This window comes from Barbus barbus (genome assembly GCF_936440315.1).
Source record: "Barbus barbus genome assembly, chromosome: 48".
NCBI lineage: Eukaryota > Metazoa > Chordata > Actinopteri > Cypriniformes > Cyprinidae > Barbus > Barbus barbus.
In genome coordinates, this window is record NC_136726.1 from 8,333,909 (window position 1) to 8,349,564 (window position 15,656).

The 15,656-nt window shown below is 39.5% G+C and overlaps 1 protein-coding gene across 4 annotated transcripts in view; it reads left to right on the plus strand.

The window, feature by feature from the left end:
* Positions 1–15,656, plus strand: part of scaper (S-phase cyclin A-associated protein in the ER) — a gene marked incomplete at its 5' end in the record, with an annotated part of 111,865 nt that overhangs the window by 36,723 nt on the left and 59,486 nt on the right. For all 4 annotated transcript variants that reach the window (XM_079411396.1, XM_079411398.1, XM_079411397.1 and 1 more), the window contains one exon: positions 9,258–9,394. In XM_079411396.1, the coding sequence (XP_079267522.1) occupies positions 9,258–9,394 (137 nt within the window). The remainder of the gene's footprint in view (positions 1–9,257; positions 9,395–15,656) is intronic.

The window sequence follows — 15,656 nt, forward strand, 5'->3', positions numbered from 1 at the left end:
AATCTAATCTTTCATTGGATTATAAGAATTTAAAATGGGGGGAAACATTGTTATGAAATAAAAAAAAAATCTCTAATACACATTGGCCACAATTAACGGCACCCTTTTATTCAATACTTTTTGAAACCTCCATTTGCCAGTTTAACAGCTCTAAATTTTCTCCTATAATGCCTGATGAGGTTAGAGAACACCTGACAAGAGATCAGAGACCATTCCTTCATCCAGAATCACTCCAGATCCTTCAGATTCACAGCTCCATGTTGGTGCTTCTTCTCTTCAGTTCACCTCACTCATTTTCTACAGGGTTCAGGTCAGAGGACTGGAATGGCCAGCAGAAGCTTGGTTTTGTGCTCAGTGACCCATTTTTGTGTTGTTTTTCAGGTTTGTGTTTGGATTATTGTGCAGTAGGAAGATCCAAATATGGCCCATTATAAGATTTCTAACAGAGTTAGTCACTTATTGATTTTTTTATCTGTTGCTATTTGATAGAATCCATGATGCCATGTTTCTAAACAAGATATCCAGGACCTCCAGCAGAAATATAGGCCCACAACATCAAAAATACAGCAGTATATTTCATTGTACACATGGGGTACTTTTTTATCCCTGTGTTCACCAAACTCATCTTGAGTGTTTTCTGCTAAAAAGCTCATTTTTTAGTTTCATCTGACCATAGAAGCCAGTCTCATTTGAAGTTCCAGTCGTGTCTGATAACTGAATATGCTGGAGTTTGTTTTTGGATGAGCTAGGAGAATTGTTCTTGAAACCCTCCCAAACAACATGTGGTGATGTAGGTGCTGTTTGACAATTTTTTTTTTTAAAGGTTTTCTGACCCCGAGACTCAACTATTTTCTGCAATTCTCCAGCTGTGGTCCTTGGAGAGTCTTTAGCCACTCACTCTCCTTCTCACCGTGCATTAGGACGATATAGAGACACGTCCTCTTCCAGGCAGTTTCGTAACGTTTTCTGTTGATTGCAAATCATTAATTATTGCGCTGATGGTGGAAATGGGAATTTTCACTGCTCTAGCTCTTTTCTTAAAGCCACTTCACTAATTTGTGAAGCTCAATTATCTTTTTCTGCACATCAGAAATATATTCTTTGGTTTTTGTCATTGTGATGGATGATTAAGGGAATTTGGGCTTTGTTTTCCCTCCTATTTATATTTCTGTGAAACAGGAAGCCATGGCTGGATAATGTCATGTTCATAATCACCCCGGAGTGCTCAAAATTGTGAATATTAATTTTTACAGCCGCCTTTGATCATATTTACCAAGGGTGCCAATATTTGTGGCCATGACTGTATGTATATATATATATATGTATGTGTGTGTATATATGTATGTGTGTGTATGTGTGTATATATATATATATATATATATATATATTGTCACGGGGTGAAGGATCACACCCTTGCCACGAAGCTAAGAATTTACAAGCTGAGGTTGGAACTAGTACCATCACGTGGTCACCTGGTTGGAACTCCCGTGGTTGTAGTGGCGCTGCTGGGCTTGTTGGGCTTTTACGAGATGTTCCCGTACTAATGGCATCACTCTGTCGATTCTTTCCCTCATGTCACGAACGTGCTCGATGGTGGTACGGTGGGCGGCTGGTTGCTGCTCCAAGGCTTCTTTTGTCCCTTTTACCCCTCGGCTGGCGGGCAAACAGGAGCTCGAAGGGCGTAAAGCCGGTGGAGGCCTAGGGCACCTCCCGGATCCCGAAGAGCACATATGGCAGCGGCCCTATGAGATCCATCCCGATGCGCTCGAAGGGCACCTCGATGATCGGCAGCGGAATCATTGGACTGGGGGGAGGCGTCCGGGGTGTGGTTCGCTGACAGGTTGGGCAGGCTTGACAAAACCGCTTCACATCGGCCTCCAGGCCCAGCCAGTGGGAAGCGGTCCCGGATGCACTGGCAGGTGTTGTGGACTCCTAAGTGTCCGGCCATCGGGTGTGTATGCGCCAGCTCCAACACTACTGCGGTCTTGGTCCGCGGAACTACCAACAGCTTTTTTTCCTCCCACCTCCGCTGGGCAACACAGTACAGCAGGCCATTCCGTACGACGAAGTGAGGGATTGGGTGGGGTCCTGGTTGCCTTTCCTCTCCTTGCATCACTCTCACTTGTGCCCAACAGTGCTTTAGGCGGTCATCCCCGAGTTGCTCTTTTGCGAATGCGCCCCCTACCGTCACCTGCTGGAACACATTATAATAAAGGTTAGAATTTTGGGAGGGGGACTCACCATCTCGGGTGCTGTCTGTCATCAGCAACACGGGGCGGCTGCGGGCATTGCGTTTCGGTCTCCCACGGCGGCGGTTCCTGGCTGGCTGAGCGGCGGCCGAGAGGAGCTGGTCCAGGCCAGGCCAGTCCCTTCCAAGCAGGACGGGCACGGGCAGATCCTTTACAATTTCCACCTCTACCGGCCAGGCCCCCTGGGCTGCAGAGATATCCACCCGACGGGCGGGGTGATGGACAGAGTCGTCTTTGAACCAGCATGCGGGGCCAGGACGGACGGCTGGATGAGGCTGACAGCGCTGCCCGAGTCAAGGAGGGCTAAAAACGGCCGGCCATTTACTTTCACCTCGGCCCTTGGTGCCGCTCGGGGTGGTTCACGGTGGACCGCGCAGCCGGCCAGCCAGGCCCTGTTGGGTGAAAGAGGGGGCTCGGTAGGCATGGGCTCGTCCTGTGGGCCGGGAACCGCAGGCCTGCTTGCTGGTCGCGCGGTGCCCTCCGGCGCACGTCGCTCCTGGTGCACCCTCCAGGGAAAAGGCGGCGCTCGCTCCCCAGCATCCCGGTGTTGGGTGGCCTCCGCCAACTCGATGGCCTCTACGAGCTCTCCGGTGGTGAGGGGGTTCCTCATGCCAGCTGCCTGCCGGAGTGGGCGTGGGAGGGCCCGTAGCAGTTTGTCGATCACTACCCGCTCGACGACTTGGTTAGCGGAGGGACCCCCAGCGAGCAGCCAGTGACGGGCCAGCCGTGTGAGTTCGGCCGCCTGAGCGCGGGCAGGTAGTCGAGACTTAAATTCCCAGTCGTGGAATAGTTGAGCTGCGCAGGCGGGCGAGAGACCAACGCGGGCCAGGATCTCTCAAAAAAAAGTTCAAAGACATCATGTCCTGCAAGGGATGCACAAGTCAAGTTTTTTTTTTTTTTTTTTTGGGTTGCTGGTGAGTTACCTTATACCTCCTGTCTTTACATTGTACCTGAATGACAAACAGCTGTCCATTTCACATTGGAGAGAGCCATCTTTTACCGGCTCTTTTGTGTCACACAAAAGAGTGGAGGATGGGGACATGTATCAGTGTGACAGTGAGAGCTTCTTCACAGCCCCTGAGCAGCGGCGGAGGTGTGATGTTTTGAGTGTTCTCTCATTACGCCCCACAGAAAGCACTCTGTTTTTTTTGGGTGTCTCTCTCACTTATTATATGCCACTCGCACGCCTCCTATTATCACAGTGTGCAAGTGGACACCTGTCCATCACTTGTCCGTCCATGAATTTGATAGGTCGTCATATGCCATATTGTCCTCTTTCTATAGCATCAATTTTTTATGCTCTTCTGAGGAAAGCATCACTATTAAATATTGCTTATACTTGGAGTTTGTTGTTTTTCGTGTGCTAATGTTCGTTAAAACAATCCGACTATTTCCATCTAGCAAAAAAATCTCACAGACTTGAGTCATATATGAAATCTATAAAGTATTTTTCCTATTTAGATTATCTATATGTATTAAACTTAAAGATAATATAAAGTCTTAAATTCAAAGTCAGGGCATTAAATGTTGCATGCGCTGCAAAAAATATATCTTTCTCTGTATTTTTGTCATCCTTACATCCTTAAATCAAGACACAAAATGAAGAAATTAAGTCTAGTTAAACAAAATTAAGTGAGTTAGTTTAAATATCTGTCAGAGGAGTATGAAAATAAGTTTATTTTTCTTAGCCCGCTAGCTTTTATTTGTTTATTTTAAATAATAAACTCATTAATTTTGATCAATTCTGCTTGAAATCAGACTTCTTATGACATTTTTCTTCTCAAGTAAATGTATCTTGATTTAAGAATCTTTGGACACAAAAAACACGAAAAACAAGACGAAATATTGAGGAAGAACATCAATGTTTTCAAGTGTAACCAGAACATCCTGTAAAAGTTATTTCCATATTTTAGTGTTTGTGAGCAGAGCTGTTCAAGCCTTAATTTTTTTGTAAAATTAATAAAAAATTAATAAAGAGATCTGTTGGAGGTTACAACCATATTGACATATTGTTGCCTTCAATTTCTTACCTAAAATTTAAATTTCTTGGTCTTAAGTCTTAACCATTTTCATGAAACCTGCAGAAACCCTGTTAAAAAAAAAAAGTGTACATTAAAATTTGACTTGAGGTAAGTTTTGTTTGGTCGGCGTATATCCAGAGCAGTGGTGCTTTGATATGATTTTCTCTTAAAATGTATTCTTAAATTAAATTCTATTTGAGTCTCAAACTGTCGAAGCGATTGACTTGCCAGGACTGTTGCACTTGCACATTACGAGCTTAGCTCCGGCCCTGATCTCCTCACAGATCTGTTTTTGTGGTGCTCTCCTCTCCTCCAAACCCCTCTTTATAATCTCAAGATGGTGCACGTCTTTGAGGTGTTACAGAAACAATCCCATTAAGTGAACGGCAGGCGAACTAGATCGCCTTTCAGAGAGATTACTCAACAGATGCCTCTCTGGCCACAGGGAGGCAATGGTTATGACTGCAGGGCTTGACTCCTGTTCCCGAGGGACTCGGGGTGAAAGCCCCGTCCAGCACACACAATAACTCGTCCACTTGAAACACTATATGATGCAAATGTACAGATTTCAAACGGAGGTCCATGAGGCAATTTGTCACATTTGTCTCAAAGTAATTCATTAAGGACAGGTGTCAAGCATTCAAGGCTGTGGTCGTTAAAATGTTGTTATTGTTCAACCTTAAAGGATCTATGAAGAGCTGTTAGTAGAAACAGAGTCTATGTTTATTCAGATATGTTGTTCGTTGTCTCCAAACAAATTCCAAAATTCCCTCACCCTTGGCTCTTAGCATAAATAATACTGATCTGACATAGATAATAAAACAGGTGAAATGTTCCGTAGCCTTTTGTCTTAAAGGAATAGTTCACCCAAAAATGAAAGTTCTGTCATTAATTACTCACCCTCATGTCGTTCCAAATCCGTAAGACCTTCGTTCATCTTCAGAACACAATTTAAGATATTTTTGATGAAATCCGAGAGCTTTCTGACCCTCCATAGACAGCAACACAACTGACACGTTCAAGGCCCAGAAAGTTAGTAAAGACATTGTTAAAATAATCCATGTGGCATCTGTGGTTCAACCATAATTTTACAAATATACGAGAATACTTTTTGGGTGCAAAGAAAACGAAAATAACGATTTTGACAATAGCATTCTGGGATCATTTACTCACCCTCATGTCATTGCAAACCTGTATGTCTTTCTTCTCAATCAGTGTTGGACCCCATTTACTTTCATTGTACTGACAAGAAAAAAGAACAATAATGCTGCGTCCCAATTCACATACTGTCTGTCCTTCATAGTCTTTGAAATTAGAATTGGTGTTTCCCAAATCATAGTATGGAGAAATGAGTATCCCAAAGGATGGTTTACGTTGAAAATTTGAAGTGCAGATACATTCACACTCTTATCAACCCACAACAATTTGCATTGGACAAGGATTCGATTAGACAAATTAAAAGTGTTAAAATACATGCATTTCAGATATGCGAAGCCGACAGTTAAGTAGAAAGGTTTAGACAAATTGTTTTGAGTGATTAATAAACTGTATCTAACCTGATAGAAAAAAATATTTAATGTTATCCACATTATATTTCATGTGCAATGAAGTTGTGAACTATTGTAAAGATGCGTTTGGTCATTAACTGTTAAATGCATCATTATGCAAACATATGAGGTGAGTTCCAGACTTGAAAGACACGCGACTGGTAGGTCAACATGCCAGTTTGTTATGGTGTGAAATTAAATTAAACAAAATTTGATGGATGTTAGCTATGTCAAGATGATTGACAGGGCAGTTTAAATGGTGACAGGATATATGACGTCAGTATGTCCCAAAGCTTGCCTATTATTTTCCTACTTATTTAAAAGTATGTACATTTTCTTCACAAAAGGAATACATACTTTTAGTACTATATGTAGGTGAATTGGGACTCAAGATTAAACATTTTTCAAAATATTTTCCATTGTGTTTCACAGAAGACAAAGTCATACAGGAATGATATAATGGCGAGTAAATGACAAAATTACCAATTTTTAATTTTCTAAACTTTCAGTGTATGTTTCCAAGCACCATTCTAATCAAGCTACCGCAGGTTTTTTAAGCATTAAATACACATTTTGCATCACCTCTGTCTTTTGAAGCAAACGCACAAGAGAGGCCAATTATAATCTGATTAATGTGATATCAATCACATTGTCTGTGCAGCCACATTTACAGTCATTTTTATAGGAATCTATGCGATTTAGAAATTTCACGTGAGAATGAAAGATTTCCCAATGCATATTTGCCAAATTTGCTGCATTGGCTTTGCAAGATACTTCCGTGTGAGATGTGCTTGATTCATCGCTAAACTTGATGAGACAATGGACTTTTTGTCTGCAAAATTTTGCCAAACTCAATGCAGCTTTAAGGTCATTGCACACGGAGTCCGAAATTTTTGCGTGCATTTTTCTGTTTTTTCGTATTCCTCATCCTTTCCTATCAAAATGCATGCTACAGATGCGAAAACGCAGAAAATCAAACCTTATCCGAATTTTTGATGACCGACAAAAGTTTCGGAGGCAGTGTGTGACACAACGTGATTGACAGAACGTGAGGTCGTATTTATTTTTTAATGTGTGGAATTTCGGACTATGTGTGCAATGACCTTTGGTCTGACATTGCAAAAAAAAACAGTTGGTCTTAAGTATTTACGTGGCATTTTAAAATGTTTTTGCAGTCGCACTTTATTTTAAGGTCCAATTCTCCAATTTAAACTGCCAGTAAATGCTCTTCGTGACTTGATTTACTATGGAAAGCTCTGAAAAGATTCTTCTACCATCATCAGGGCAGTACACTCAAGATACCATTGATTCTGACAAATGGTCTTCATTTGTAAATATAACTTGAAATGAGGACAAATGTGACCCTGGACCACAAAACCAGTCATAAGGGTCGATTTTTATTTTTTTTTATACATCATCTGAATAAATAAGCTTTCATTGATGTATTGTATAGGACAATATTTGGCTGATATACAACTATTGAAAATCTGAAATTTGAGGGTGCCAAAAAATCTAAATATTGAGAAAATTGTCTTTTTTAAAGATGAAGTTCTTAGCAATGCATGTTACCAATCAAAAATTAAGTTTTGATAAATATATTTTTGTAAATGTCCTACTGTAAATATATCTTAATATCCTAATGATTTTTGGCATAAAAGAAAAATCGATCATTTTGACCCATACAATGCATTGTTGGCTATTACGATAAATATACCCATACTACTTATGACTGGTTTTGTGCTCCAGGTCCTCTAGTGCACGTACCCAAGTTATCCAGAATCAACCTAGTAGGTTTTTGGCCCCATCCTCCGTTAGCATACAGCCTCTGAGGTATCGACTCAGAGTGGGAACTCTTATCTATCTCACCCGCTGCTCCCATCCTCCGAGGTGCCGGATGACAGGATAATTGGATAATTGCTTTCTGGCACATGCATCACGTCGTCCGAAATTGAGTTACATCCGTCTTTCTTCCCATGGAAATATCGGCATCATCAGAAAGAGACGGAAAGCTATACCTCTCTGCCCCTCAGCACTTCCGCCGCTTTAATGCCACCAGCGATCCGAGGAGATGCCTTCATAATTGCGGAGCACAATGCCTGGGCCGGGAGGACTCTACATGCCACACAAAGAGCTTAACACCTGGTATTTCAATGAAGGTGCTCTGCTTTACATCGTATGGGAGTTGAAGCCCAGCCTTTGGACATGTGCTTGGTGGAATTGGCGGAATCCTCTGTTGTCACTCTGTTGTCACACCCATGTGTCTTCATTCTATTGTCCTGTAGGGACTTTTCTGGATGTGCATGGCTTTGAACTGAGAGGTCTCTCTGTGGCGCTGTAAATAATCTAATGGGATTTTTATTTATTTTTTTGGCAAAATATGGGCTGGTTAAAGCAAGGTTTCACTCTGGTATCACCTACAACTTTCTAATTAAGCCACCTCATCCTAATTTCCTTAGTTTAATACTTGTCTTTTATACTAATGCCTTTCTCGTGATTTGAATTCCTGAATCCTTACACTTGTTTGCTTCCGTTTGAACTTAAATTTGATCTATTAAAAATAATTTCCTGTAATTGAAATAAAGCTGAAATAAAATATAAATATTAGATGAGAAACTTGAAAATGTAGCTTTGGAAACTAACTGAAATAAATAGAATAAAACGTTTGGTACTAAAATTTACTAAGCTTAAATAACAAAAATAAAATAAAGCTATATAAATATGACTAATATAAAAAAAATAATAAAAATGACAAAAGTTCAAAAGAAACTTACTAAATCAAGCTAATATTAAAATTAAAAAAGAATGTAAAAGTGAATGCTAAATTCTAAATATTAATATTCTATATAAATCTGAAGTTGTGCTATGGAATATTAGCTTTTATAAATAACGTGTTACATGATTGTATTACTCATAATGCTAAAATGTTGCATTGTTTATTTTAGTGTGTGTGTATAAATATGTATGTTTATAAAACACGTTTTTGATATGATTTTAATTAACAATCTTTATTTTCAGGACAAACTTTTAAGGACTTTGAAAGATTTTTTTTTTTGGAATTGCATGTACAAAACTTTTTTTAAATTATTGAATTTTATAAAATGTTTATTTTTATTATTATATTGTATTTATTATATTATATTGTTGAATATTTAATCTGTATGCCTTGTAATAGCCAGTGAAGCTGATATGGTAATAAATTGAAACGCAACAACAATCATCAGCTTATTTGAAAAAGTAATAAAAGTATAATGATGTAAACAAAAATGACAAGTAACACCTTATTTATTACATCAAACAAGTAAACTTTGTAACACCTGTTATTTGTTACATATTACCCCCAACAATGTTTGAAAAACACCTTTCACACCAGTCAAACAAATCTGCTCTAATATGAAAGCAACATTTACATAATGAAATTTCCTTTTGTTCTTTTTCGACAGGAACACCTGTCTCTAAAAAAGTACATCATGGACATTGTGACTGACAGCAGCGTGCCCTCCGACAGTGCGAAAGAGGGAGAAGAGAGGCAGAAAGCTCGGAAAAAGGCCAAGAAACTACGGGCACGCATGAACTCAAGGTGATGCGATCACAGTCTCCTCTCTTTCTTCTATCTCTGTCTCTCTCTCTCTTCCTCTGTGTGGCTAAAGTGTGGCGTTGTGCTTGTGAGAGCTTTATGAGTGACAAGGAGATGGAGAGCAGAGGCGATGTGCATCCCGGCTGTCCACACAGCAACACTGATGAGCTTAATTTATGGCCACTCTCTGTGATTGGGGAGGAAAAAGTGAGAATCGATCTGTTAGCCCCCCCTCACTTTCACCTGTTAAGAGCTTTTCTCCTAATTGGTTGCCACCACGCTGCCAAAACTGAAGGCTTCTCTAGTGTACAATAGTATGTTAAAGTATGTGTAAAGCATGCCTGTTTTTCTCTCTTCCAACTATTGATTTTTAAATGAAGTATCAAAGAAAATCAATAGTAATCAACAAATAGGAGCGAACGTGTCTCAGTGTCAGATCCTAGACCTGGGCACTATCAATTTTGCCTCCTGTCACAACTGTCAGCGTTTGTGTGTGTGTGTTTTGGTGTATGAGAGGTAATGTGGTGTGGTTGTTTGTCAGTAATGCTAAAAATGGAATTAACCGCTCCAGAGATGGTTTGTTCAGTGTACAATCCTAAAGACCCTATATAAAACTTTCTACATCCATGCAAGTTTACATTCAAATGCTAATATTCAGTCTGATTGTGAATTGTAGTGACTTCTGTAAGGTGTTTGTTTAATTGCAGGACAATAACGCTTGGGTGTTGATTATTTAGTTTTTATATAGTTGATATACAGTATAAAGTTTTTACATAGAATTTCTGTGTTCATAAGTTGCAATGATATTTGACACTGCTACTACAATATATTTTCTTCATATGTAAATGTATACTTTCAAACATAATTCAATCATTGTAAATGTATTTCAAGTTGTGGTTAAGTTTCTACTTTCTTAAATTGCAATGTAATTTTAGTTATAAAATTTCTAAGTTGTAGATTTTTCATAACTTGAAGTTACAGTACCACTTAGAGTAATTATTAACTTATGACAACATTTTTATACAAATTATATTTTTAAGTAAGTTTGTTTTTGATTGTTGAAATTTCAACGGAAGTTGATGAAATTATGTTCATCATTTATAATGATCCATCCATTCTCCAAACCACTTGTCCTATGCAGAGTCGCAGAAGTTATAGTGTTATTTAGTTTTGGTACAATATGAAATTTCTGCGTTTCTCACAATTACCATATTTGTAAGTTGTCGTGATTTCAGCATTGACTACATTGACAAAAATACGCATTTTGTTACAATTTATGAATGCTGAAATTTCATTAACCTTCAGCTTTATACAATTTCTATTGAACATGTAATGATGTTTCTGCTTTCGGAAATTTGTAATAACATTTCTGCTTTCATAAGTTATCGAAATTTCGACAAAGTGTGATACTGTTATCAAGATTTGATTTTTGTAAGTTGTAATGGTTGCTACATCCCTATTGGTGGCCTTACAGTAATTGTAATTTGCAGGCTTCCTCTCTCGCACTCTCTCTATGTGATGTCTACTAACAGTCTCTTGCAGTGGAGAGGAGACCGGCAGTCTGCACTGCTTCTGAGCTCATTAATACAGAGGTAGCTTAGAGGGCAGAAAACTGCTCTGAGCTTTGGCTGGGAGAGTGACAACATGAGCCTCCTCTGTTCTCTGTCACTCCTGTGCTGAGCCCTGCAACACTCACACGGTGAGGGAAAGAGGCTGAGGAGGAAAGAATGAAAGGGAGAGAACAGGCGCTACACGATCATAAATCACGGCCGCCCGCAGGCCTGGGTTGCTGAGGTTGGCGGCTCCACCACAGGGTGGAAATGAGCCGTTTTATAGGAGCACAGTGTGGCGTTTGTAAAACGCTGTAGAGCTTTTCTCAGCCCTCCCAGATTGCCCTGTCCCCCAGTGTCATTGTTAAGCCTGCTCAGTCCCCGTCACAGCCGTGGCATGGAAAAAGGCCGTTTAATTTCCTTAGCTGGACCCTGATTTATTCTTCAAATATATGGCTTGTTCTTCGTGTGCAAACATGTGTGGTTTTAATTACCATGAAAGTAGCATGTATGCCTGTGTCCGCATTGGATGTGGTCTTTAAACTTTCAGAGTCTCTCGCTCTTAACTCTTTCCCTCTCTCTCTGATGGCCCTTTCTCTCTCGTGTAGGATGTTTGGCTGGTTGCATTGCTTGTCTTTTCCCCCGGCTTGAGAACAGTGCGCTCTGTGTTGGTCTACTTCAGAGGGGGCGGCACACAAAATACCCCCTGTTCTGCACTCCCAGAGACCATCGATTTACTTACAAATACAGAAAAAAGTTATCTAGAGGAGAGTCTGTGAGGAAGGTAGGGAAGAGTGGGAGGAAATAGAGCTATGAGGAAACACGTGATGATCTTTCAATCTTGAGGGCTTCAGTAAACCTGAGCACAGTGTAGGCCAAAATTGTGGGGCCTTAGTCCTGTTTTTGTGTTTACTTTTGCCTTTTCAACACATTTAAGTTGCCTATAGGAGTACCAGTGGCTCTGTCCCGGAAGTACAGTCCTTAATCCTTGGGGTCTTCTTTTGGCAACGTAATGCTGTGAATTCTGCACCAGTTCAGGCTCAGCAAAAAGACACATCGAGGGAACATAGTGGCCATATTAACAGATAGTAAGCTGTAATGTAAAAGTAATCTGTTGGAATACAGTAGAGTTTTGAAATGGTTTGCTTATGATTCAGACTTCACCCCAAACATGCTGGATAACAGGTTTAAGCTGTGGGCAAATAAGGGGATTACTTCTTTTTGTACCATCATTTAGAAAGGTGAAATTTTAACTTTTCAATTGTTAAAGGAATTTTTTTTTTCTAGAAAATCAGGATTTCTACAGATATCTCCAGGTTCAAAATTATAAAAACTCAAAGATAATTTGAATCCATTGATAGACCTACTTAAGAAGGCACACACATCAGGCATTCGATATAAGATCGTTTCCCAGATATACAAGAGTTTGGAAAATATGAAAACACACTCTACGACTTGTATCAAAGAGAAATGGAGAACAGAATGTGGAATAATCTTTACTGACGAAGAGTGGTCTAATATATGGAAATTTCAATGGAAATCAACTAGTTCATTAAATTGGAAGGAGTACTGTTGGAAAAACCTTATTAGATATTTTAAAACACCAGTACTGACAGCCAAATACAATAATATCTCTTCAAACTGTTGGAGAAACTGTGGATGTAATGAAACGAATCACTATCATATATTTTGGGAATGTGTACATATTCAAGAATACTGGAAAGAAATACAGGAGGCTCTTGAATGTATTTTTAGAAGAGACATACCTCTAGAAAGCAAACTGTTGTATTTCGGCTGCGGATATCCAGATATAGTAACAGCAGATAATAAATACCTGATGGGTGTGCTTTCGGCAGCCAGTAAGAAAGCAATCACACGTAAATGGTTAAAACGAGAGACCAGATCTATAACTGGATAGATGTGTTTATACAATGGAAAAGATCACTTTTTTGGTTAACTTAAAGAAGGATGTCTTTCTGGGAAAGTGGAGGAAATGGGTTGAATTTGTATCAGAAAGAAGGTCTTGTTGCTATAAATAAATAAAAGATGATCAATATATAGACAGACATGTATAATATATACCTGTGTGTAAATGTACGTGCATACGAATACGCATATACTCTGTTCAATATTTATATACATAATGAAGATCATTTGAGGTTATTATGGATGGAATTGAAGTAGGTGACATGTTCTCACCCTCGATGTATATAGTTACCCCCATTTTTAGTTTTTTTATATACGTTTTATTTTAATGTTGCTTTTATTTGTAAGAAGGAAAAGAGGTAATATTTTGAAACAATTTAACGAAGGTTGAGTATAAATTATAGTTAAAGCATACTAGGTAATTGTACAAGAAATTCTGTGGTTGCATTGAGCAACGCAAGTAACTTGAAATATGCTACAAGATTATAATTAAATGAATGTTCACAACTAACAAAAGTAAAATAGAAAAAAAAACTGTTCCTGGGGACCCAATATCCTGAAGAGTTTAGCTACAACCCTGATCAAACACACCTGAAGCGGCCAATCAAGCTCCTCAAGACTGCTTGAAAATTGCTTGTAAGTGTACTGAAGCCGGTTGGAAATAAACTTTCCAGGAGAGTGGGTCCCCAGGAGCAGGGTTGAAGACCTCTGCTTTAGACCCTTTCCGTCCTTTGAGTCCAAATGTTGGTGACACAACATTGCATAGACTGCTGTGATGATGTCTGCTGTGAATTTTGTACCAGTTCAGGTTCAGAAAAAGGACACATTTGAGGGATCATGGCATCCATAAAGGAGGCATTCGTGAACACCCTTTTTGCAAACTGAGGAATTGGATACCCCAAATGGTCAGTGTGGCAAAGACCACAAGTCTTCAAGTTCACATCAAGTGTGGCCTTTGTACCCTTTCCGTCCTCCTCCGAGCCCAAATGTTGGTGACCTTTAGTGACAATAGTTTTTTGCAGCATTAAGTGTGATCTCTGCCAAAGGCAACATAAAGGACACCTAGTGGTTACAAATAAGGATTTAAGTTTGTGGGCACCCTTCTGAATCTTAAAACACATGGGACACCATGCAGTCTTGTGAACTTTGGGGATACTTGCAAGTTAAGGTTACTAGACGACAAGTCCACATCAAATGTTCCATTTGGAACAGGGCCAAAGTGTCTGAGATTGAGCGGCATCCACTAGACTGCAGCTCCGATAGTTTTAACTTTAAGACACTTGGACCCTGCTTACCTCAGACCTTTATTTACCATCAGGTGCATGTAAATCTTTTTAATCTCGGGATGTATCCAATATTTATTCCACACATAACCCCTTATATACATTTGTTGAATTTATAGATGGATCCAGCCTCATTTCTCTCGGTGGATATGTTCCACAGGTCACATTTTTCCCTCTCTTTTCCTCGTCCTTTTATTCATCATCAGTCAAATTGTCTTCCATTTGATTGAGAGCCTCTCAAATCCAATATTAAATATTGCACCGCTGCCCAACCAAATGTTCTCTGTAATCGGGAGTGCCGAACTCCTGAGCCTCCCATAGCACATTTAAAACGGATACACTGTATTTGTTTTCTTTTTTTTTTATCCGTCGGAAGGCATAGATGGTTTTACAGTCGTTTGGGGGAGGAGGCCGTCTGCATCCAGCGTGGGCGGAGGTGAATAGGGGGGCACATCGTGATGAATTGATGATTAGCTCGGCGTTGTAGCTTTGTAGCTGCCCCCCCCCCCCACTTATAGCTGGTTACTAATATTTATGGTGCCCGGCCCGTTTAATGGGGCCTGCCGTGTTCGGAGATTGATAGTCCGGCGATTGCCCCTCAGTTTAACCCGTGCAGGCGTAAAGCTGTCAAAGAGGAATATTGCAATCTGGAGCATGAGGACGAGGCCAGGTACGGTTCACAATCTTTCTCTGAGCGCACCACTGCTCAAATCTTGAGGCTTGGCGAGCATCGTTTCGCTCCTACAAAACAGCACATTGGAATCACTGTTCAGAATTTGTAAAGCATGCTATGCTACTGTCACTCAGAAGAAGGTGGAGTTAAACATAACTGTGTTAATAGTCAAGTTATTGTTAAGTATCTTAATAGTCAAGATTTAGGGTTAAGGGATCATCGAATAGCCCTGTTGAATCTCCAAAGTCTCCTTTGTGACACCATAAAATCATTTGAAGTCACTATTCAAATGAGCACATATTTAGTGATTTATTGCTTCCTACAGATCAGTAACAACATCTACCAAAAAATTCAATTTCCTCTGTTCGTTCATTTGTTTGTTTGTTCGTTGATTCATTCATTGTTTTAGTCATTTATTCAATTTAGTCGTTAATTCATTAATTCATTGTTTAGTCATTCAAATCTATTATTCATTCATTCTATTTTAGTTTTTTGTTTATTAATTCATTTTATTATTATTTAGTCATTCACTTGTTCATTCATTCTATTTAGTTGTTCATTATTTTTTTTATATTATTTAGTCATTTATTATATTGAATTAATTTAAAACTCAGTTTTACAGATCAGATCAGAAATGACCGGCTGTGAACAACATTCTTGTCGTTATGCATAATTGGTAGAATTCTCTGCCCCAGCGGAGAAATTAGAATTTTAATAACAGGTTATAGTTCTTTAAACAGTCTACATAAGACTACATAAGCTTCCTTAAGACTGAAATGTTTTTGAAAATATGTTGATTGAAAAGTTCATTTGTTTCTTATTTAGCAACGTAT